The 23,664-nt window shown below is 38.5% G+C and overlaps 2 protein-coding genes across 2 annotated transcripts; both read left to right on the plus strand.

Annotated features, from left to right (window-relative positions):
* Window positions 1–16,847, plus strand: tacr3a (tachykinin receptor 3a). The gene is made up of 5 exons (XM_088373382.1): window positions 1–630; window positions 3,864–4,052; window positions 4,231–4,381; window positions 13,008–13,204; window positions 14,710–16,847. Exons 1-5 carry the CDS (start codon window positions 263–265, stop codon window positions 15,029–15,031), a joined length of 1,227 nt encoding a protein of 408 aa, XP_088229508.1. The 5' UTR covers window positions 1–262; the 3' UTR covers window positions 15,032–16,847.
* Window positions 16,848–18,676: 1,829 nt separating this feature from the next.
* Window positions 18,677–23,609, plus strand: bdh2 (3-hydroxybutyrate dehydrogenase 2). Its single transcript, XM_088373583.1, has 10 exons — window positions 18,677–18,831; window positions 20,026–20,116; window positions 20,918–20,996; window positions 21,180–21,276; window positions 21,974–22,082; window positions 22,396–22,456; window positions 22,605–22,718; window positions 23,017–23,075; window positions 23,151–23,243; window positions 23,383–23,609. The coding sequence occupies exons 2-10, from the start codon at window positions 20,045–20,047 to the stop codon at window positions 23,434–23,436; spliced, it is 738 nt and encodes a 245-aa protein (XP_088229709.1). The 5' UTR covers window positions 18,677–18,831; window positions 20,026–20,044; the 3' UTR covers window positions 23,437–23,609.
* The last annotated feature ends 55 nt before the right edge of the window (window positions 23,610–23,664 follow it).

The raw sequence follows: 23,664 nt of genomic DNA on the forward strand, positions 1-23,664 counted from the left end.
GTCAAGCGTATGCCGCCGCGCTGCTCTCACAGCCTCATTCAACAGGCATTTACGCACACTTACACATCCGGACCGACCACGTTTTGGCAAGAAATTAACCAGCAGATAACATTCAGATGGGAGGACAATGTTTTATTATGGATGTGGACCGGTTGCGCACTATGGTAGCTAAGTCTTTCTACTTCGTTGTGCGTCTTTCTTGGTAGCTCCATCATCCGCTTTTTTTCCTTTCTTTTTTTTTCTTTGAAGAAAGGGGACAAGAATGGCAGCTTCACATAATGGATCGAACCTAACCTCAAACTACACAAACCAGTTTGTGCAGCCGCCATGGCGCGTCGCCCTCTGGTCCGTCGCCTACAGCTCGGTGCTTGCCGTGGCCGTGTTTGGCAATCTTATCGTCATCTGGATCATTTTGGCGCACAAGCGTATGAGAACAGTGACCAACTACTTTCTGCTCAACTTGGCCTTCTCCGACGCCTCCATGGCTGCCTTCAACACTTTGATCAACTTCGTCTACGCGACCCACGGGGAGTGGTACTTTGGGCAGGCTTACTGCAAATTCCACAACTTCTTCCCGGTAACGTCGGTGTTCGCCAGCATTTACTCGATGACTGCAATCGCCGTTGATAGGTGGGTTCCTGATTCGTTACACACCACCAATTGACTGTGGCCATTGTTCATATCCATCAAAAGAGATCCAAAAACAACAGCAGTGTCATAAACATGCACAGATGTAAGATGCAATATATAGAAGCTATTAATAATATGTCCTTTTGCATCTTGCTGTGATGGCAGGTGTTTCTAATAGTTTGCCCCTTTTTGGCGGATGAATGATTGCCAAATATCTTAATTGGGTTGTTATTAAAGCACTGCATCATGCTGAGAGCTCTTCCCAACATTTCACATTTTCATATTCGATATTCAGTATTTTAAAAAAAACACCTTTCTTTGTAGGCTATAATATACTTTGCAGTTCCACAACCAGTATAACTGCAACGCAATTGCCTCTCAATTGCGTTTGATGGTAGAATTGAGTTTGGAGCCCTCCCATACTCATTAAATTGTGCATGTTTACCCAATGTTATGACAGCATACTGTCAGGGATTTCAGGATCCATGCCACAGTGAAGGAATTCTGTTCTCCAACCGCATGTGAACACTAAAAACTCCAAAATGTGTCTCTCAAAAGAAGGGGGGGGGCATATTGTTCCGAATTCAATCTCAGCATGAATTCTTGATATCTTTGCTCATTCTTTCTCTGGGCTGTGCCGCTTTTCATCAGCAGAGGCATATAATGGAATCTTGAGCTTAAAAGAAGAAATCAAATTGCATGAATGTTTGGAGGGCATCTGCTCCATGTGTTGCACAATTTGTTCTCATGCTTACATGTATGCAGTCCACTGACTGATGGGGTGGGGTTGCTCTTGCCTACTGCAGCCCTATGTTAGCCCACAGTGCAAGATCGTCTATATTTACGAAGGGCAGGCAGTTTCAAGTGTGACTGACCGCCTCCTCACTCACTACAAGAAGCCGTCCATCACACATATTTTTACATTTTGCTGGCACAATTCAAAGTTGCCACTGACTGTGTATGTAGAAATCGGCATTTCACTCAGTTTCCATGATTAACATGAGTATTCCATTTTGCTACCACTTTCCAAAATCGGGCACGACAGGTTAATCTAAATTATCTGTAGGTGTAAATTGTGGTTTGTCTGTATGTGCCCTGTGATTGGCTGGCCAACAGTTCAAGGCGAATCTCACCTCTCCAGGACAAATCAGATTGAGGGGAGGATAAACTGTGCCAATAATGGATGGATGGATGGATGGATGGATGGATGGATGGATGGATGGATGGATGGATGGATGGATGGATGGATGGATGGATGGATGGATGGATGGATGGAAATACAAAATACAGTGGTCAATTGTTTTGGGGACTAATAAAATATTCTGTTTCATGACATTGCGCACAGTAGTTGCCCTGATGAAGGTTCACTAATTGTCGTTCAACTTCCCGTAGCTGATGTTATTTTTTTCGCTCACAAAGAAGATTAGACTGAATCAAGAACACCTCAGCTGTAGTTGTTGGCCACAAGTACAATTCCTTTTGCTATCAGTCGCACACAATGAACATACTTAAGAATCAGTCAACCAATTCATGAATTATTATCTGTCGGTCTCCTGCCTACGTGACTTCAGGTAATGTGGTGATCACTATCAGATCGGGTTTACGCTCATCACAGGAGCGTCGTTTGTCATGGCAGGATCGTCATCATCTTTGTGTATGTGTGCGTCACTATTGGGATATGGCGTGAGGCATTGTCCTCTCGCACAGAGGGAACAATCTGTTTCCTACAGGCAAGCTCACTTAAGGTTTCTGTAACTTTCATATATATGGTCTTAGTGTCCTTCTGATTCCATCAATAAAATAAAAAAAGAAAGAAAAAGAACACCGGCGTGACCTGTGTGATGAGGATGTAACCTCGGGTTATGCTTATTTTTCTACCTCGTTCCATGCTCCCTTGAAATGGCACAAGGCCACAGTTCATCACCCGATATAAATTTGTCCTTCCTTTCACTTCTTTGTGGTTGGCAAGTGTTTTTCAGATGAAAGAACTTCCAACAATATTTGGTAAGGTAAATTTAGTCGATAAAAACGGCTTGTGTTCGTTCGAGTGAAATTTCACAGAAAATAGCAGAGTGACTAAAACGCATTGAGAAACGGCATCCTCAATGCAATAAAGCAGACTTTGACTTTTTTTCAAAAGCACATTTTTAAAACTGAATGTAATCAGATTTTTTTGTAATCAAAAGAAACCAAGAGTGAAAGGGATAAAGATACATAGCTGTTGATAATGGTGTCTAGTATATCCTTGACCTTATGTATGAAAAAATATCCGTGATGTTGTAAAACAAGGTTGACTGCCAGGCGATCATCTTCCCTCTCCAGTCATGGGACTGACAGCTTGCCATTTAGCATGCACGCAGATACTTTTTCCTGGCAACGTTAAGTGCTGCTAGTTAAACACCAGGCGATGATAAAGTGCTTATGAATTGTTACCGTCACGATGTAGTGACAAGTTTTCCAACGGGATGGTTTCCAAAAGCACCCTGTGTCGCTTCGAGCATGTCAAGATGTCAGGGTGAGATTTCAAGATGACAGAGGTCATTAAGCCGCGTCTGGGATGTATTTTGGTATTACTATATTCCACCGCTTCAGAAGATCTTGTGAGTATATTTAAATCTTTTTGTGTTTTTATGTTATTCACAATGAGCATCTGTCCATCCATCCGTTAATCCATCTATTTTCTGAACTCAATTTCCTATCTTGTTCAAGGTGACGGTGAACTGGACCTCTGATGACTTTGGGACTAATTTTGGGACTAGTTGCCAGGCAATGAAAAGGCACATATAGGAGCAGACATACACTCAGACTCAGACTCACACCGTCAGTAAGTGTGAAATGAACTTTCAATTCCTCCATTGAGTTCAAGTGAGTGAAGCACTCTACTGACAGGGAACATTGGGATCATTGATTACATTTTGCGTGACCCTGTGGCTACATAGCAAGGTCCGTGAAGGCATGCTTGGACTGGTTTGGTTTGAAAAGTTTGATTTGGATCGGTGGCCCTGACATCAAGCCGATCAAACACCTTCAGATGAAGTGAAACTGACTGATGGCATCCCGCCGTACCTGAGGTTACACTTCATTGACTTCTCATAAATCGATGACCGGAATGCAAAACTTCCCATCTGCATGATTTTCTATAGGATATGTATGTACAAAAACATTTTTGTAAGAAAACGATCTGCATTAATTAGCCTAAGAGTTAATAAAGCTTGTGACCCTTGACCCCATAGGTACATGGCCATTATACACCCACTGAAGCCTCGCCTGTCAGCCAAGGTGACCACTGGAGTCATCGCCTGCATCTGGAGTCTTGCCGTAGTTCTGGCCTTTCCCCTCTGCTACTTCTCCAAAATTCGAGTTCTGCCTCGTAGGACCTTGTGCTACGTCGCGTGGCCTCGCATGGAAGACGACCCTGTCATGTGAGCAGTCTTTTATTCAGAGACATTAAAATGAAAACATTCATTTAGAAAGTCAGTCCGTTTTTTAAAGACGTAAGATGTGTTTTCTTCTTCCACTAACTATTAACACATCGAAATGCAGATGTTAATGTCAGAAGTTAATATACCTTTTATTTTTTTCTTAAAAATGTCGCTGAAGGTACCACATCATAGTGACTCTGCTGGTCTATGTGTTGCCTTTGGTGGTAATGGGCATTACCTACTCTATTGTGGGAGTCACTCTGTGGGGAGGCGAGATTCCCGGAGATTCATCCGACAACTATCATGGACAACTGCGAGCTAAAAGAAAGGTAGGCATGCTTGAAGGGAAATGCACAGTACGTATTATTATTCATATATTCCGATTTACACCATGACTCACCAGGATGACTGTCAACATCTGGAAATGAGTGATGATTTAATCTTTACAATTAGTTTCTTATTATCTGAGATGCTCAGGCTTTTGAAGGGCATCAGGCAGAAAAAGCAATTGGCATTAATGCAAAATTGGAACACATGTTGCGCTTCCTTCCTTCCAATCTCCGTAGCATTCAACTATAAAGCAACAAGGTTTTTTATTTAATTCGACGCTAATGTGATGAAAGCCTCTGATGATGCTATTGGTAGATTTTTTTCAGTTCAGTACGATATTTTATCTCCCAAAACGAAAAAAAAAAAAACTGAAAGAGGAACTGATTTAGAATAATGTATTCGCCAATAATAGACAGCTCATACACACAATTTAATGAGAACCTAACATTAGCACAGTTTAACAATATAGGAAAACCTACATGATGGGCATTCGCTGTGTTTGCAGGTAATTACGGACGTCTTTGTGTGCAGTGGAATAATCCTTCAACTTCCACAAGTGTGTTTAAAATTCCTCACCATCTTGGATTTGTTGCCCTGAACTGTGTCTTCAACACTTCCCAAAGCTGTGCATTCAGAAAGAGAAGACAATTTAAATCAATTAAGTTAGTGGCTTTATTTTATTCGGTGCACACACTTGCTCGCAGCAAGCAGCTCTCCGTCCTCCTCGAGCCAAAAATGTGCGATTAGAGAATAACCGATAACACACTCTTAAGAGCCACTGTGGAGAAGTAAAGCCTACCAGTCTGTCCGACTCCTAATAGCAACCTCTTAATCAGTCAACTGGATCAGAACTTAAATGTCAAAACGTCACGAAGTTCATTGCACTAGTAAATCGTTTTTAAAATTGTATCCTGCCATTTGCAGGTTTTTCTACATAAAAGGTCATTTGCACGTTTGCCATTTGTTACATTTTGTTCCCACTCAGATTTGGGATAAACCTGTAGCAATCAGGGACAATTCACATGATTTGGATCATACCCCCTCGGAGCGTCAATTTAATCCTCTGTTGTTGATTTAATTTGTTAATTCGTAAAATATTGATCTTCTCATGAGGGAAGGCTCCTACCTGATGTAATTAACAGCTTTGGGCCACGTCAATGTGTATTTAGATAATTGATTTTAAATCTCTTGATTGACAACCTGGTGTTGAAGCAAAGAGAAAACATAATTAAAATATTAAGGCAGCAATGACATTTTAACACAAAACATATTATGGAACTTTCTATCTTTAAAGTGGCCACTAATTGTTTTTCTCCTGGGCTCCACCTGCAATTTTCAAGCGTGACTTTTTTAGCGGTTGGGATAATTACAACGGCACTTCTATCTATTGAGTTACCTGAAGCTTATCTCAAGAGAGACCGGCAGAGTAGCCCCTGAACCACTTGACAGGGCTCACATTGTATTGTATAGATGAACAATCATTCACGTTCAATTCCTAACCTCTAGACAAGACAGAGTTTTCAATTAACCTGACTTGCAGGTTTCCGGAAAATGGGAGGAAGCTGAACTACCCTTATAAAACCTGCAGAAAGAACATGAAGACTCACTATAGGATTTATTTTGTCGCTTTTAAACCTGATGATTACTTATATAGTTGTAAATGTGAGTTTGGCTGGTGTCGTAGCCAGTCTCCAGCTCACCCATGACCCTGGACAGGTAGATGATAGAAAATTGAAGGATGCATGGATTGTTTAGAAAACCTGACTCTCAAAAATCGATAATATTGCATTGTAATGTAGGGTCGCTGATGGTGTAGTGATAAACTCACTTGCTTTGTGTGTGGGCAGTGTGGGATTGTTTCCCACTCAGTGGCAATGTAGATGTGGGTGTGAATGGTTGTTTATTTCTAAATGTGACCCGTGACTGGCTGGTGACCAGTTCTGCTTTTCGCCCAAAGTCACACGGGATTCCCCACTGACCCTGAATTAGATAAGCTGTGTTGGAAATAGATGGATGGCATGGGACTCTATTCACTTGTATTCCTCTTGTTACTGATTTTAATTTTCTCACAAATGTTCAAATGTTTTTTGCTTGCCTTATCCATGCATACGTACATACGTAGAGACAGACAGACAGACAGACAGACAGACAGACAGACATACGTGTGTCAAGCAAAAACTGGGAAACCTGTGCAGTGTTAGATTGTGTAACATGTAGCCCATAATCCTCTTAGACAGTCTGTCAAAAGAGATTTGATAGGATTAATCACATATACCACAAATCGTTTCTGCAACAAAACAGCGAAGAAATTCATGTATTATTTAGTGGGAATAGCAAACCAATAGTTCAGCTGCAATGTTGATTTTCAAGAACAGTACTCGAGATTTCAGTGCAGGTCACTGAGTGGGCATTTTCCACTTGATGTTGAGCAGCGCATTTTGTGGTGTGTGTCGTGCTTTGTTTTGGCCAAAAGTCAGGTATATATTTGCTTTAGGTCAGCTGCTTTTGTTATGCTTGAGTCTTGCCCAAGGCTGCTCACTTTTGCTTTTGTAACCAACTCTGACTGCAGCTTGCAGGTCACACAAAAAAAAAAGCTATTTTGCCAACATGACGTTCATGACACAGAAAAACTACACTGTGCAACATGAGCACAAAAGAAGGGAAGACACAGGTTAAAAGATGCTCCAAGACATTAAGACAAAGAGCACTGATTGTAAAATACCAGAAGTGGTTGGATAAAACCTGAGTCCTTAAAGATAGTTTTTATCAATTATAGAAAATACATTGTGTTGTTCACTGTCAAAACTAGAAATAATCGAAAAGATTTTTCTGATCCAGGTGCATTGACACATTATTTTCATGTCAGTGACCGAATTTCCCCACCCCATGTCGGATGTGTTCTGATGCCAATAATGTCTGCCCTAAAATCGCTGTTCAAATGAAAACCCATTTCATTTGATTTAAACGTAAACTTACTTGTAGTCATTCATTCATCTTACTTGAGATCTAAGTCAGCTTAACACCCCGCGCCAATTTTTTCCCCACTATATCATTAGTATTGCTTCTTCCACACTTTTTTGATTTTGAAGTTCAGTCATCCTATAAATAAGGTAAAATAAGTGAAACTGATTTGTGTTGCCCACCGACACGTTCAACCTTCCCCATGTGAAATTTACTTCGTTACATTTCTCGCAGTCATAGCACATTGTCAGTAATCGCACTTTACAAATTTTTCCATTCTCGCAAAACCCTATTCCATGGATTTGTGCTATATTGTGCAGAGAGCTAATCATTTTACCCAAGGCAATCACATCTGTAAACCACTCACTGCAGTTGACAAGATGATTACGGAAGCAAAGGTCACTTAGATGAAGTAGATGGAGGAACGTATTGTGGCAGAATGTTTCAGTGACGTCTATAAAAATAGAGTTCCCGCATTTTGCGTCAATCACACACTTCTTGAGCAGGTCAGTGAGGCGGCAGGTCATGGATTCATTGCTTATTGTGATTTCTCATCATCTTTACTGACAGACCGACCTAACACAACAGGTACTCTATTTTCAGCCTATGCCCAGGGGTTGGTATTTCAAATGTCAACCCAGAGTTCAGCACTAATGATGTTATAAGTCTGCCATAGCTCTTTTAGACAAGGACTGCTTGTTCTTGGCAACACAGCACGGATCGTTGCCCTTGGGATGTTTGAGTATGCGGGTAAGAGGACAACCTGGTCAATTTCCTTGGGTAGAGTTTGATTGTGAGTTGTCGGTGTGTTGGACGGTGGCGACAATGCTCTACACCCCCTGAGCATTTTTGGGCATGCTGCACTTGGTTTATGGGAGTGGGGCAATCGGTTTGTGCAATTTAAGGGTCAGTCGGTGCTCCACTTGATTGTTTGTCTCACTTGTCGCTGTTGTGATTCTTTTGCCTTAAACCTGGAATGGGCAATTTAAATGCTGAAGTGCGCCACCATTTTTTTTCTATCAGTGCTACTGTGGAGGCAAATTGGACCACAGAATTTTCAACCAAATTCGTGATAAATATGCCATTAGAAATATGGACAAAATAGGTGCAAATCCCACAAAAATTGGACCTGGTCAGGGTAGACTCAACGTTGGTAATTTGTGGAGACCAGTAAAATGAAATGGCTTACCTTGAGCTGATGCAAACATCTGGATCTGCCAGAATTTGCCCCATGGCGCAGATGTTCTTTGAACGTAGAATCTTTTGTGTTCCACAGCATAAGTTATTTCTAGATTTTTGTGTGTGTTGTTGTTGATGAACATGCATGAAGGATTTTGTGTCAATTACACACACCACCAGTTTGTCACAACATGTTTTTTATTCTATCATCGCAATCATTTCCATTTTCCATTAACATTACATTTACTCTGCTGTGGTGGCATCATACAGAAAAAAAAAATGTCTTTGCTAAACCCTTGCGAATGGAATATTTTTTCTGAAGTGCCATTGTAAAATTTCAATTTGAGTGTTGGACGGGAATGGTTTCACTCGTCTTTCATGCATATGAGCTCTGGGTGAATTACAACCACCTTCTGTTCTGCTCAGTCTCAGTAAGACAAACTGATTTGGAATTTACATCAAATCAGACAGTAGTTTTGCATGCGATTGCTCTCTAAACCTGGTCATAAACAGTATTCTTAAAAAAATAAATAAAATAAACAGCAGTATTTAGTCCCAGCAGGAACCAGGACCACGTAAAATTTGACCTCAACTGTCTTGTCCAGCCTCTGTTGGTTACCAAAGAGCTCTGGAGGAACAATCACTTGAGAATTACAAGCAGTAAAGCACTAACAAGGATGCTCTGAACTTGAGGTAAATTTGTGCAAAGACTGTCTAGACTATAAATAGATACAATTGGAATGAAGTAGAAGCTCAACAATGTCAACGAGGCCCTGTTCAATCTTGAAGAGGAAAAAACAAATGTTGGAATAAACCTGACCTGCAGTTTTATACAACCATTACGCCCAACTCAAATCTGCATATTGAGCCGGTACAACACTTTAAAATGGTATGGATGATGTAAAATAAAGACAATATAGTCCAGCCACTACAAATAAGACACTGATTCAGTGCATTAAAATCCTTACCTACTATGAATTATGATTGTAATTGTGTAGGTGCTCTGATAAAGGACAAGAAACCAAGATGCCTCAACTTAAAGTACTATAAAAATATATTTTTAAAATTCTCTTTTATTTCTACTATCCCAGTTTGTCTCCGCCTACTTAGGCATCATTATAACGGTCTCTCCTTGCTGTATCGCACCGCAAATCGACTGTCGATGGCGGGACTCATTTTGACTGTGAGCAAATTAATGGGTGGTCATTTATTGGTATAATGAACAAACATAAATCTAGCGCTGGAGAAAGCCCCGAGACTGTTTTGGTCAATTACATTGTAACTCGGGATCCTTTTTCTGCATTAAAAAGCTCATTAGCCTTTGAGTTTCATTAGTTTTATTCAACAAAGCAAAGCAAATCAGTATAGTTGTAATATGCTTCCCCCTCAGCTCATTTCAATGTAGATGCAATCAACAGTATATAGGGCATCGTAAGATATTGTCTGTTGGAATGGTGTGTCATTTTTACTGCGATCATTTTCATCTCAGCGACAATATACAATTCTGATTTCCACTTATGCACTACATAACATGTAGTGCATCACGCAATGTACATTTGAAGGACAAATAACAAAGCTACAATGTTTGTTGTGGAATTGTACATAGGTTTGACTGTGAATGGTTGTTTACAGACTCTTGAAAATGTATTGATTCAATCTTTTCACATTTTGTGCTATGCGATGACAGACTTGAGTGTATTTTGTTGAGGGTTGTCAGATCCAAGCAATCAGGTGAGCTAGTTCTTACCAGGGTCAAACTACCAGTGAAGATTAAACTTTCACCAAATGCAGACACTTTTGACTCCCAATTTAAACAATATGTTTTTTTTTCTAACGTGCCTCTACATGAAATCTAAATGGTAACCTTGAACTTGCTTTGAAATATTTTAATCAAATTATTTCGTTTTCTGTAGTGTATCACTTTGAGTTGTATTGTGCATGAAGGTTGCTACACGAATAAACTTGCTTTGTGTGCGATGTGCTCTATAAATTAATCTGAGTGGATGTTTGGAATAGGCTATCGCTCACCTGTAACGCAAAAGCGGACAAGCATTCCAGACAATGGACAGATGTGTTTTTCTGGACGTCACAACATATGCTGAATTTGTTACATTGGTACTTAACATGCCCAAAATATTGCTTTTAGTCACGTCTTTTAACGTTAACTGTGTCAGTTATGGAATCAACAAAAAATAAAAGCATACCGAAAGACTGAAGTTATACACTTTATTGTGCTCTTAATTTTATATGTGCAGTTTGTAAATGATCGGTTGTTCTTATCAGCTCTGTGCAAAAGTGTGACTTCTCAGAAAAACTATTTAATGATAATAACAAATGCAAGCTCTGTGAAATAAGCTTTTCCGCCCCATTTCCATTAAACCCTATCTTAAGTGATTGGCATTTGGAAGTACATGTGCAAAATTCTCGTTTCAGTGTGTGAAAATACACGCTTGATGGCAGGGTGACCAAATGTAAAATGTTTGAGACGAACCAAATTCAGGAAATTTGTTGACTTTTTTTGTTTGTTTGTTTGTTTGTTTGTTTGTTTGTTTGTTTGTGTGTTTATTTGCTTTGACATTACTTTTTTAAAGGCAAAACAAGTCAGTGGAGTATATACTGACAAACAAACAAAATGAAGTTCCACCTTCATGTGATCATTGGTCTTACATCATCAATCATAGTAGCATCACCACTGGGTTGTATAAGACCTGAATATATAATAAATTAAAAAACAAATATGTGATTATTTTAATGTCCCACAAAGTGGTGCACCATTCGGATTAATATTATAGACAGAATAAGACAGCACATTTTTACTATCATGGGAATGTGAAAGATAGATAGCTCTAGATTTATACATTTTGTATGGTAATTATTCATCTCCATAAACCATAATAGATAGTGCTCAATTGTACCTAATTGTAATATAACAAGACTGAATAAAATGAAATGAATCCCCTTCAGTTACCAATTTTTTTTCCCTCCTTTCATAATGTCCTGTGCTGACTGACAGGTTGAATTAATTATTAGATTGTTGAATAAATGAGACTATTTCCACTGCACAGATGAGAGTAGCTTTGATTAGGATGTGTCAATATGTGGCCATATATTTTCCAACCTTGACATACCTCATAGTACAGATTACATGGGGACTTGTGGTCATGTGGTGTATTAATTGGGGTACACACATAGAAATTTGTTGATATTTTAACAATAAATAAACTATGATGGACACCACGCAACAAGGACATTGGTCAGGATAATCTTTAGAGATAGTACTAGACAATTTGGCCTTCTTTTATTATAAGAAAGGGAAAATGCTCAAATTGGGCACAATTTTGTGTATCCAACTATACAGACATTTTGAGCGAGTGGGAAAAACATAAATATGGAGTTATTGTGCTAAAAATAGTAAGCATATGGTTAAAGTTGAAGAAGTTTAGCTCATGATTGCCAGTGTTTCTCACGCTGTATTTCAACTGCATATATTGATTTGAAATTAACATTACCGACTATTTCAGGTAGTGACAGAGGTTTCAGAAACACTATAAGCAACTTTAGCCCCATCTAATAGCGATAATACAAGATGACAGCTTTCCAGACTAATTGTGCACAGTCAACCATAAATTGCTGAAGCCTGCCCAGATGAGAGGCGAAACATCTTCTTAGACAACCAGAACAGCCCCATTGTGATCGATTCAATGTCATGAGAATTAAATGACTTGAAGAATATTAATAGGCAAGTTATCTGGGTTGCAATGAGTGGGGTGATTTTTTTTTCCAGCAATATCTGCTATGTGCCATCAGTTTGGAATGAAAAGAATAAATAGTTTTCAATAGCATTTGACAAATGTATCCTTTGTATCACTCTTAAGTCTTCACTACTTTTCTCACAAAGGTTCTGACTTCTTTTGAGCTGTTGATCCTCAGAGTTCACAGTTTATTTTATGCTATGAACATTTGTCAAAACAGCGGGTGTGTTAGTTTCTGCACGCGTTTTTGCACGAGTTTACATTTCAGGAGGGACACAGTAGTGTCTGTTTTGTTTCCCGTTGCTAGCTTCTGAGCAGGCCCACGTTAATCACAAAGATTGTTTTACCAGTTGCGATCCACAAAAGTGGCTTGTTGAAAGCAAGTGTCAGAACACTGGCCCCGTGATTGAATGTTGGAGCAGAAAACACGGCCTTGTTAATACATAGATCAGGGGAGGTGATCCGCATCCAGCATGGATTGTAGAACAGCAGGTTGTAGTGATGCTAAACACAAAATGAGTTGAGTATAAACAGTAGTGTTTTTATTTAGCAAAGTGAGAGTTATAATTCAATGGGATTCCTCAATTTTACTCCAGCTTCCTCCCTCCTTCTAAAAAACAAACATGCTAGTTTAGTTTCACACTACAGGATGGATTTTTCTGTGCTTGCAACACCAGTGAATTGTCCTGTGGATATCATTCATCTGCTCCCTTTGTTTTTTTATTTAAACTAGGTGGTGAAGATGATGATCATCGTCTTGGTGACCTTTGCCCTCTGCTGGCTGCCTTATCATATCTACTTCATTGTAACGGGTCTCAACAAGCATTTGAGCAAGTGGAAGTCCATCCAGCAAGTCTATCTGTCCGTGCTGTGGCTGGCCATGAGCTCCACCATGTACAATCCCATTATATACTGTTGCCTGAACAGCAGGTGAGTTAAAATGCAAAGTTGCAAGCTACATTTTCAAAACATTCATGTACAGAGGGATTTATTATTTGTTTTGTACACAGACCAAAAATGTAGTTCTGTCTTCTTTTGGCGGATTTTTAACAATTTTGTCGTTGGATTCTAAGGCTTATAAAACTGTCACCGACTTGTATATTGAAATGCATGACAAAGTACCAGCTGTGAGCTGGGATGCTTTGTTGTTTGCATTCTGTTACAAACCGCAAAAACTGCATGCTTCACGAAAAGATTATGTTATGTATGGTTTCGTATGTCATTAGAAGATAAATATGTTGTGGGTTTTAATCTAGTCCTAAGTGTATTATATCTGCTTCGATTGTCTGGGTGCATTGACTTGGAAAATAGAAGGGCACTCAGCAGAGCGTAGACCACTGCCAAAGCCAATGATTCATCTTTCTCCTTTTATACATACTGTCATTCATGTCGAAATATATTTACTTAAGAATCATAAACATGCCAGATTTTTTTGTTTTTTGCACAAAGGTCCTTGAAATTCATTCTGAGATATGAAACGTCACTGCAAAAGTGGATAAAACATGTCTCATTAAATCTCAAGGTTTTATTATGGTGACAGAGGAAAATAAAATATAATAATAATAATAATAATAATATATGTATGTATATATATATATAATATATATATTATATACCTACATATATTATATATATATACACACAATATTATATATACAATATAATATAGATATATATCTAATATACGCATACACTGTACTGTACTGTACTGTACTGTACTGTACTGTACCGTACTGTACTGTACTCTACTCTACTCTACTCTACTCTGCTCTACTCTACTCTACTGTAATTTGCACCACAGATGTGATGGTGTGTTTGTCTTGATGTATAAATTAATATGAATTTACATACAGATATCGACGATATGTGTTTTAGCAAATGAATTTACCAGTCTTTAAAAAAATTATGTCTCTGAATAAAAGTACAATGTTTCACAATGCAACATAACTATGTGTGGCATTACAAGGCCATTTAGGAGGTGTCCCGAATTTCTTAATGTCTCCTGGACACAATTAAAACTAAAAAAATTGAATTGGAGCATTTGCAGTCACACACCCGATTAACTCTTAAGACTGACTGGTTGGAAACTTAATGGACTACCGATGGGATGTGACCTAAAGTTCCTACTTGGATTTGTCTTGTATTGACTCCGCTTACCGCAATAATGATGTTTCAGTGTTTACATTAAAAAAATCTATACATAAACAAACCTTTTCAGGGGACACAATAAAACAATCAAAGCCTCTAATGGATCTCAGTTTAAATCTTGCCACAGCCCCGCTCAATCGTCATTGACCGCAGAATAAATTTTCATATATAACGGCCACACATGAAGTTTGATTTATCTTGGCGCTGTCATTTTCTCCATGCTCTCTGATCAATCTCCCTGCTTGTGACAGTTCTTGTGCTTTGTCTGCTCTATAATGCCACTTCAGGTTTCGTGCTGGCTTCAAGCGGGCCTTTCGCTGGTGCCCTTTCATCAAGGTGTCCAGCTGCGATGAGTTGGAACTTCGCTCGACCCGGCAACACCCGATGCGGCAGAGCAGCATGTACACGCTCTCCAGAATGGACACCAGCATGGTTGTGGTTTACGACCATGCAGATGGTGATGGCTGTGGCTCCGGAAGGAAGTGGTCCCTGTCCTCCAGGAAGAGAAGCTACGTCACGTCTCGCCACACGCCTGCCACTTCCAGCACTGGAAGCATGAAAACACAAAATGGTGGGATCCCGACTCCTCAAGCTGAGCAATTTTCTTGAGTGTGAATTTAATTTCTTGAGAATACCATGCACTTGTATTCTTTTTTTATTCAAGTGGAATATACGGCCCCCAAAATTGCCCTTCAAAAATTGCACTCCCCCTGATTTGATGGTATTCATGCTCCAAAAGTTATTTTATTTAATTGGAATTTCTTGGTTTCTGTTTTTGGTGTGCATAAAGAGAAGTTTACATACCTTGCTAACACTGTTGGCTTGCAACGCTCGAAGGTCCCTCCGTGGTGGAACCATTTATTGGAAGGAAAAGTACACCTTTTTTTCCACAGTCCCTTGGTAGTGGTAAACTTCTCTACTTGGCGACAATTTTTTTGCATGTAGAAGTTTGAATAAGTTATTCTCAAGAAATTACAGTATTTTTCCTGCCATGCATCAACAGTTACATGAAGAAAGAGGCATGTGGCAATTTTTACACATTTGCATGATACAATATAAATACAATCAAAAGTGTTTGCATCTTACATTTTAATGATGTGCACAATTCTTTGGTCAAACACTGCACAATTACTGCATAAAGTTTCGCTGTTATCAAATTGAGTGTCTCCTGCAACAGTGAACTCTTGCTCTGCAAAAACCTTGAGCGCTAATTAACATCAAAGTCTTCATTGTGTTGTTTTGGAAACATCTCAATTAACATCAAAGTGTTAATTGTGCTGTTATTTTGGAAGAACGTCTCAGCCCTGTGGTTCCAATTATTTGCTTAAGTTTACACAATTAAAACTTTGCAGATGCTTGACTGACAGCGTATTCTCAGCAGGTTGAATTATACAATATACCATGGCAATTGTAAATACTGTAAGTATATCAAAGTTTATTTTCCAGCCCTATTAACTGTGAACTTCATTTCATGTGTGGAACTATTTGTGTTTCTCAGCAGAATTGAATCTTGACTCACAAGGAGAAAAGAAACAGAACAAGTGAGTTTTTCAGTTGCAGTGTTTTTTCATTTAAAAAAATGTACAGTACAATGTGAACTTGACGCAAATATCAGTCTACTGTGCTGTGTGTATCCTGTGATGCAATTTTAACATTTTCATTTTGAGGGTTTACATCAAATTAAAGAATTAAACTGTGCCATGCAATCTGTTACACATTTTGCTCAGTGTTTGCACAAAAGAAAGCCTCTTTGTGCTTTTTTGCTGTAAATAAATTAAGTATGTTAAAGTAAGGAAAGAAAAAAATACCAGTAATGCAAGAAATAAAAGGTTATTTATTGTTCTTGGTTTGGTCAAGCCATTTAATATATACTTCAATGGAAGTTTAAAAAAAAACTTTAACTGTTGTCAAGCCCTTTAAAAAGAATTTTGAATGTTTAGAGACTTCTTGAAAGTATAGGCACCGGAATGTGAAGTTAAATGTTTAGTGTATTTACTGTATGTCAAATATTTGTTTTTTTAAAAAAGGTGTCATTTGCTATGTTTTGTATGAACGTTAATGTATACTGTGTGATTTTCTGTGGTAAATCTTTATCTTTAGCTTGGAGATGTTTTGTGGATTGTGTATTCTGCAAAAAAATCATGGCATTTGGAAAATGATATTTGCAACAAGCTCAACCTTCACTATTGCTTTTTAAAATTAGTTTTTAATTTCAAGAGTAAATCATAATAATGATAAGTAATACCACTTAACAGTGTTTTATTGCTGTTGTTATTCAGACAGTGTGAATACGTTTCATTGTGTTCATTACATCCAAACGTGACAATAACTTTCTCCAAAATCATATTTTCTCAACATTCTACATTTCATCTTTGTACATCCATTATTGCACTCATAGATAGCAAAAAAAAGAAATAAAGAGTAAGACACCCAAAATGTTTTTGTGAATTTATTACAAAGCTATCTAGCAAAATGGTAGCACAGTTCTCACACATGATTATGTTTGACAAAAAAATAAGTTACATATGATGTGCATACACACCAGTATCACATCACGAGGAACATTCTAAGGCCATGTTAAATGAAAGTAATAATCTACCATACATTCCCTAACAGGGTGAAGCATTGATTTTATTTATTGTTTATTTTCCATTTGTTCCAAGACTGACATGGGGCTGTCTTTCTTCCACTGTCCGTTCTGCTCACAATTGTATTACGCATTGCAATCGATTGCATCACGTCTTCTGCCTTGCATGGAAACTGCTCCACATGCAAGAAATTGTCAATGCCTTATACTTTTTTTTCGAGTTTCCTTTTGGTTCAAAGAATTAGTGGATGGATATTACAGTTTTTGATAGAATAAACAATAAGTTAATATTTATTGACTTGCAAAGTTGTTACATATTCAGTTTGAAAATCTGGGGTGTTGGTAGTGAAAATGATGTAGTGGCTGTCAAGCAGTCGACAGCCACCACCACTTGCTCCTTTTCCTGATACAATAACTTGGGGCACCTCTTTGAAGTAGATTAAAGCATTCCCTTTTGGAAAGTCATCTAACCAAAGGTATCAACACAGTGCACTCAACCTAATGCAATATAAACATGAATGTCTTAAATGAGGAAGTTCATTAAGCCAGGGCAAGCTGAACTTACAACACAATCGGAACTTTACCTGCCAGTGTCAGCCTGCATCTGGTATGCTGGTGGCAGTGACAAGCAATTGACAACCTGGTGAACCTGCAGGCTACATTTTCTGTGTGCAGAAAGCTTAATTATTCATATTTTGTATGCTCATAGTCTCTTGAGCTTCTCTAATGTTTTGCTTTCAAAAAGGAAAATGTCATACTGTATTGTAAACTGGTGGGAGACCGATCCATCACACCCAAACACATAGCTGACAAATGATTTTCATTGAAGTATAAAACACTTAAAGTATGATGTTGTTCACTGCCAAAATGTTATTAGTCCAGTGTTACCTCTATTGTGCTTTGCTATCGTCTGCTGATTGTAGTGTTTTCCACAGAGAGAGGTGCTGCACAAAGGCTCCTCAGAGACTCATCTGTGATATTGTGACAATCATGAGGTGACTTGAGTCTGTCTCTCACTCAATCGAATACAAGCTGCTGGGCTGGTCACTACAAATGGGCAAATAGCTCATACATAACACATTGGACTGACCTGTTCAGGTCAGATTTGTCACTCCTAACTCTAAAGTGATTGGTGAACATGATGATCATCAGCAATGGCTTTTGCAGTGTTGTTGATTTTTTCCCCTTGAGAAATGATTCAAACTCTACTGAGCTGCAGTTTATGAATTTGATCATATGGTCCAGCGTTGGCAAATAAAAAAGACATGTCTTAAGACCTTTTACGAATGCTTGGTTGCCAATTTTAGCAAACAATGCGACAAGAAAAACTGACAAATAAAAGCATTTGCAAACACGTTTGCAACCTTTTATAAACGCTGACAAAACTCGATACATTTGCAGACATTCACCACTCAGTAAGATATAACTTAAAAGACACAATATGGAACTGATAGCCACCATTTTCACTTTGTATGTATTTTTTCAAACTTGAGTCTTGAAAAAGAGGGGGTCGTCTTATAATAAGGGTCGTCTTATATTCAGGCCAATACGGTAATAATGACAAACTGCAGAAAATGGATAGCTAGAAACAGACAGACAGATAGACAGACAGACAGACAGAGAGACAGACAGAGAGACAGACAGAGAGACAGACAGAGACAGACAGACAGACAAACAGGTGGATTTAACGCTCCTTTTTTTTTTAGATGACAGTATGAGTACGATGCACCGGGAGTACTTCCGGGTTAATGGCCAATAGCAGCAAGCTATAACAAGATCACGTGTCTACCGGGCGGCTGCAAAAATCGTTGGACCAGACAAGGTTAGTTTTCACTTCCATAACTTCTAAAGTTGGTGTCCAAGTTGGCCACCTTTGATTTACATGTTAGTAAACCTTGCAGTAAATTGTTGTTAATGTGCCCATTTTAAGTTACGAACTGCCACATGACCAATCATTTTCTAAAAAAAAGTGATCATGTTACATCATTCAAGTTTTTTAATGTTGTGTGTATGTTTAATTTGACAGTTTTTTTGCAGCGAAGAGGAAATAACACTGATATTAGCGCTTGCAGGAAAGTATATTGCCGTGCAGCACAGACTGTCATCCGGTCCGTACTTTGCACTTTAATGTCTTGTTGGCTGTAGAGTCAATGGACGCAAGTTTTCATGTCACATTAAATGCAAATTACTTTATATTTAAGTAGTGTTATATTCATACGTGCTCAACCTAATGAATACCTTGTTTGACCACTATAAATGTACTGCATACTTTAAACGTGCAGTTCTGACTCACTGTGTCTTGGTGACAAGCAAATCACATGTACATTTATTCATATATGGATTTGAACGCCTAATACTGAGAGAACACTAAAAACGGAGCAAAAATGAAATCTGCATGGTTTGCTCATATTCACTCAATTGGACTACACTATTAGTAATACAGTACATTAACTCCAGCAAACCTTAGTGCATTTGAACTGCATTGTGTTGCCATGGCACCGTAAACAAAACTGAATTTGCTGTTGCCGCAGTGATTTTTTTTTTTTTTTTAACTTATTGTCATTTTTCCCTTTTCATAGACGTCAGACTTCAGAAACTTTATTATCCCCCTGAGGGATAATTTGTTTTGCAACAGCAGAGCATACTGTGCAATTGTCCTCTTGGGTCACAATAAGTTCCATCCTCTGTTATTTATGGTCATTATAACTGCATTGAGTACCCTTGTGTATGATGTATACTATATAAATAAAGCTAAAGCCTTGCCATCACACATTTTCCCTTCGACTGGTACCATTTTGTTGTTGCATCGCAGAAAAGCCCCCCCCCAAAAAAGAAAATCCTCGTTTAGCTGAAGTTTGAAATTTAGCAGGAGCCTTACATTATGCCACTTCAGAAGGATTTTCAGGTTCCATTTTATTTATTAATTCAGCAGTCTGCGATCGTGCCTTTTAGAGAAAAACAAAAAACAAAAACACAGACTTATTGTGAGTTGTTCTGTGCTCTTGTTTTCATATAGCAGCTGGAATCAGGGCGCCATGGGCCGCTTGGATGGGAAAGTGATTGTGTTGTCAGCCGCTGCGCAGGGGATTGGACGTGCTGCTGCAATAGTAATGAGATTTATTAAGTATTTCCCACTGATATGTTCCACATTATCAGTGTAGAATGTTTATTGAATAGGCTGCTGTATGCCAGTCAACACTGTTTCTTGACTTGACTCGCATATTGCAATTGTATGCAAGCAACAAATATTAATGTTGTCCCATTATGTGGCATATTAAGTAAACCATTTGGCATGATGAAACGTCTGTGCAATAACTGTGGATTTGTTTGCACAAATAACTGAACTGCAAGTAATTTACATATTTCCCCAACATTACATCAAGCTATTATGATATAACAATAACCATTTTTGTTTCTGACATCTGTTTTATTACATGGCAGTGCTGTAAGAAAATATCATTCGCACTAAATATGTGTGCTCTTATAATCGTGTAGATGTTGCAAGAAGTCTCTTCACATGGCACGAGAAAAGTTTGAAATTGTTCTTACCAAAATTGGTCAATTCTATTGCCATGTATGAGTAGTCAGTATTTTGTATGAAATGCATACGTTTAAATGTGGCTTGGTCATATTAGTGATCTGGTGAATATTACATCTTTAAAAGATGCTTTGATACAATAAGACCCTCTGCTGCTGTGAATGACACACTTAATTCCGTAACCCTGTGTCTATAGAAACTCAGCCATAGAATTTCAATAACCACTCTGCCATGGTATCGTTCCTAAAGGGAGGTTGAGACATTTTCAACGCTCTCCTGTCTCTTGTGAAAGCATGCAATTCGGAATATTTTGATTTTCAGTATTTTTCCTTCATCTAGCTATTGTAACGAATTTGTTTGAAATTGCCAGGCCTTTGCAAAGGAGGGTGCTCAAGTCACAGCAACTGATATAAATGAGGAGAAGCTCAAGGAACTGGATGGAATTCAAGGTAGAGACTGGCTAATATCGCCACCTGCTGATAAAGTACTGTGTTGCAATTTCAGCAATTATGTTAATCCATACTGAGATTTGGTTATATAGTTCATCATTCATACATCATTATTGCAATTATTGGGTTGTAAAAACTTTTTATTAGCTGATTAATCTTTCTGCATTTTATCTTTCTGAGCAGGAATTAAGACCAAGGTGGTGGATGTGACCAAGAAAGACCAAGTGGAGGCCCTGGCCAAGGAACATGACCGCATAGATGTCCTGTTCAATGTCGCAGGGTAATATATATTTTTCTAACAACAGTAAAATTATTTGGTAGTCTCCCAAAAGGTAAAAAAAAGAAGAGTCTTTTATAAAATATTTGAATGAGGAACACTATCAGAAAATCTATGTTCAAGGTTGTATGCTGTGTAAAACTGCTCTACATTGTAGCATGAGATGTTTTGTTTCTAATAATTTCCCCTTGCCTTCTCAACTTGTGAAATGTCAGAAGTCCAAGTGTGGCGCTTATAAACAATATAAGAGTGTAGTAGTCATTCTATCAACAAGTTATGCCATAAGATTTTTTAAGTCTTCTTCAATTTTGACGAATGGTGATGATCATACAGATTTCACATTTACACCTTTAGGACAATCTTAAGTCAGTTCATATACACTAAATAACTGCAGCTTTGTTTGTGCAGCCATCATCCTGGTTTATTTATGTACCTATCTCCCACTTTACTACATATCGAAAATCCCTCCACGTCAAGGTTTAACCTTTCCTTAACCTTTGCTAAATCTCCTTAGCAAAGGTCATACTGTCACATGAGAAGCACAGTAAGATGTATAAGATGCAAGGAGATCATTTGGACAGATGAATATTTTTTTATATAGCACTTTATGTTATGAGTCTTTAATGGCTTCAGCTTTTTCGTATACTTAGACTGTAGACATTATTTTTATTTTTTTTAAATGTATGTGTTGTCAATTTAGGTTTGTGCACCATGGCTCCATCTTGGACTGTGAAGAGGCCGACTGGGATTTTACCATGGATGTGAACGTCCGGAGCATGTACCTAATGTCTAGAGCTTTCTTGCCAAAGGTGACCCTTCCCCTCTTCACTAAATGCCTAATCCACTTGATCCTGTTCCATTGCAGCTGCAAATTGACTGACATATGCTTATTTATTTAGTTGCCCTCCTACCAGCCCCCCTTTGTCCGCTGAGATAAGCTTTACTCTGAGCCTGTGTCATGATGGGCAGTGTCTGCTCAATCACTAATCCGCATTAATAGAGCAAAGTGAAATTGGAAATGGACTTTTGATTCCTAATAAAATCTACCAACACCGAACCATTTCTAATTTCCATTAATTATAAAGTTTGATTTCATCATCCCTATGAATTTTCTCATTGCAGATGTTGGCGAGAAAGTCTGGAAACATCATAAACATGGCTTCCGTTGCATCAAGCATAAAAGGTGAAGCAGTTTTGAGATCCACTTGTGTCTCAAATGCTTATTTAAAGGGACATTAGGCGCTGTTGTATGACCATGTTAATCCTCTTATGCTCGACAGCAGCTTTGCGGGCTCGCGAGCAAGCGTGTGACATATGTTTCCTTGACACAGGTGTGGTCAACCGATGTGTGTATAGCACCTCCAAGGCGGCCGTGATTGGCCTCACCAAATCCATAGCCGCCGATTTCATTGAGCAAGGCATTCGCTGTAATTGTGTTTGTCCTGGTAAGTCAAGAACATTCAGTAAATTACACAAAAAACATGTCACTGAGTCCTGTGACAGTTCCTAGGCTATCGTAATACCATTAATAGTGGATATTGCAAAGGTACTGTAATACAGAGTGTAACTCTGAAGTTTTTGGGTATATTTTATGTCTGTTGCATGAATGAGGCTTTCACAGCTTGTCTAATCAAAATGACGTAATTTCTCAGAATCGTTCAGTTCTATATCATATGCAAATGGAATTAGTAATCAGGAAGAAAATGTGCTTTTTGAAGCTCTGTGAGCTAAATTTTTCATCAGGTACTGTTGACACTCCATCGCTGAGGGGTAGGATCCAAGCTCAACCTGACCCAGAAAAGGTTCTAGTCGTATTTATTTATTTTTGTAGTCTTGGTAATATTCTGATGTGGATACATGCTGTCAACCCCTTATAGGCTTATAAGGATTTCATGGCACGGCAGAAAACAGGCAGGATGTGCACAGCCGAAGAGGTGGCATACCTGTGTGTCTACCTGGCCTCAGATGAGGTGAGTTTAAAATGGATGTTTGCAGCCATGGTAGGTGACTTGACACTGCTTTGTAATATTAAAAGAAAGAAAAAAATAATGCAGTTCAGGGCCAGTTTGAGAAACTTTATCACCATGATGTGTGCGTGCTCCTCAACAGTCGGCCTATGTGACTGGCACAGAGCAAATCATCGATGGAGGTTGGAGACTTTGAAGAGCATTAAGCAAGCTTCTCTTATAATGATGGGATGCTTCGTGAAGATTGGTGGATTAACTATGTTATCCCATTTTGATTATAATGATTAATTCTGTGTGGAAATCTTTGTACCTGTGCCTTGACAAATGACTGACGAATAAACCCAATTAAAACAACTAAATAAACCCTCATTTCGACTGATCTTTGCGTAAGGCACGAAAATATGGTCCAGTGTGTATAAATGTG

The sequence above is a fragment of the Syngnathus floridae genome, chromosome 4 (assembly GCF_059516105.1).
Source record: "Syngnathus floridae isolate MCC-2025c chromosome 4, RoL_Sflo_1.0, whole genome shotgun sequence".
In the NCBI taxonomy this organism is placed as follows: domain Eukaryota; kingdom Metazoa; phylum Chordata; class Actinopteri; order Syngnathiformes; family Syngnathidae; genus Syngnathus; species Syngnathus floridae.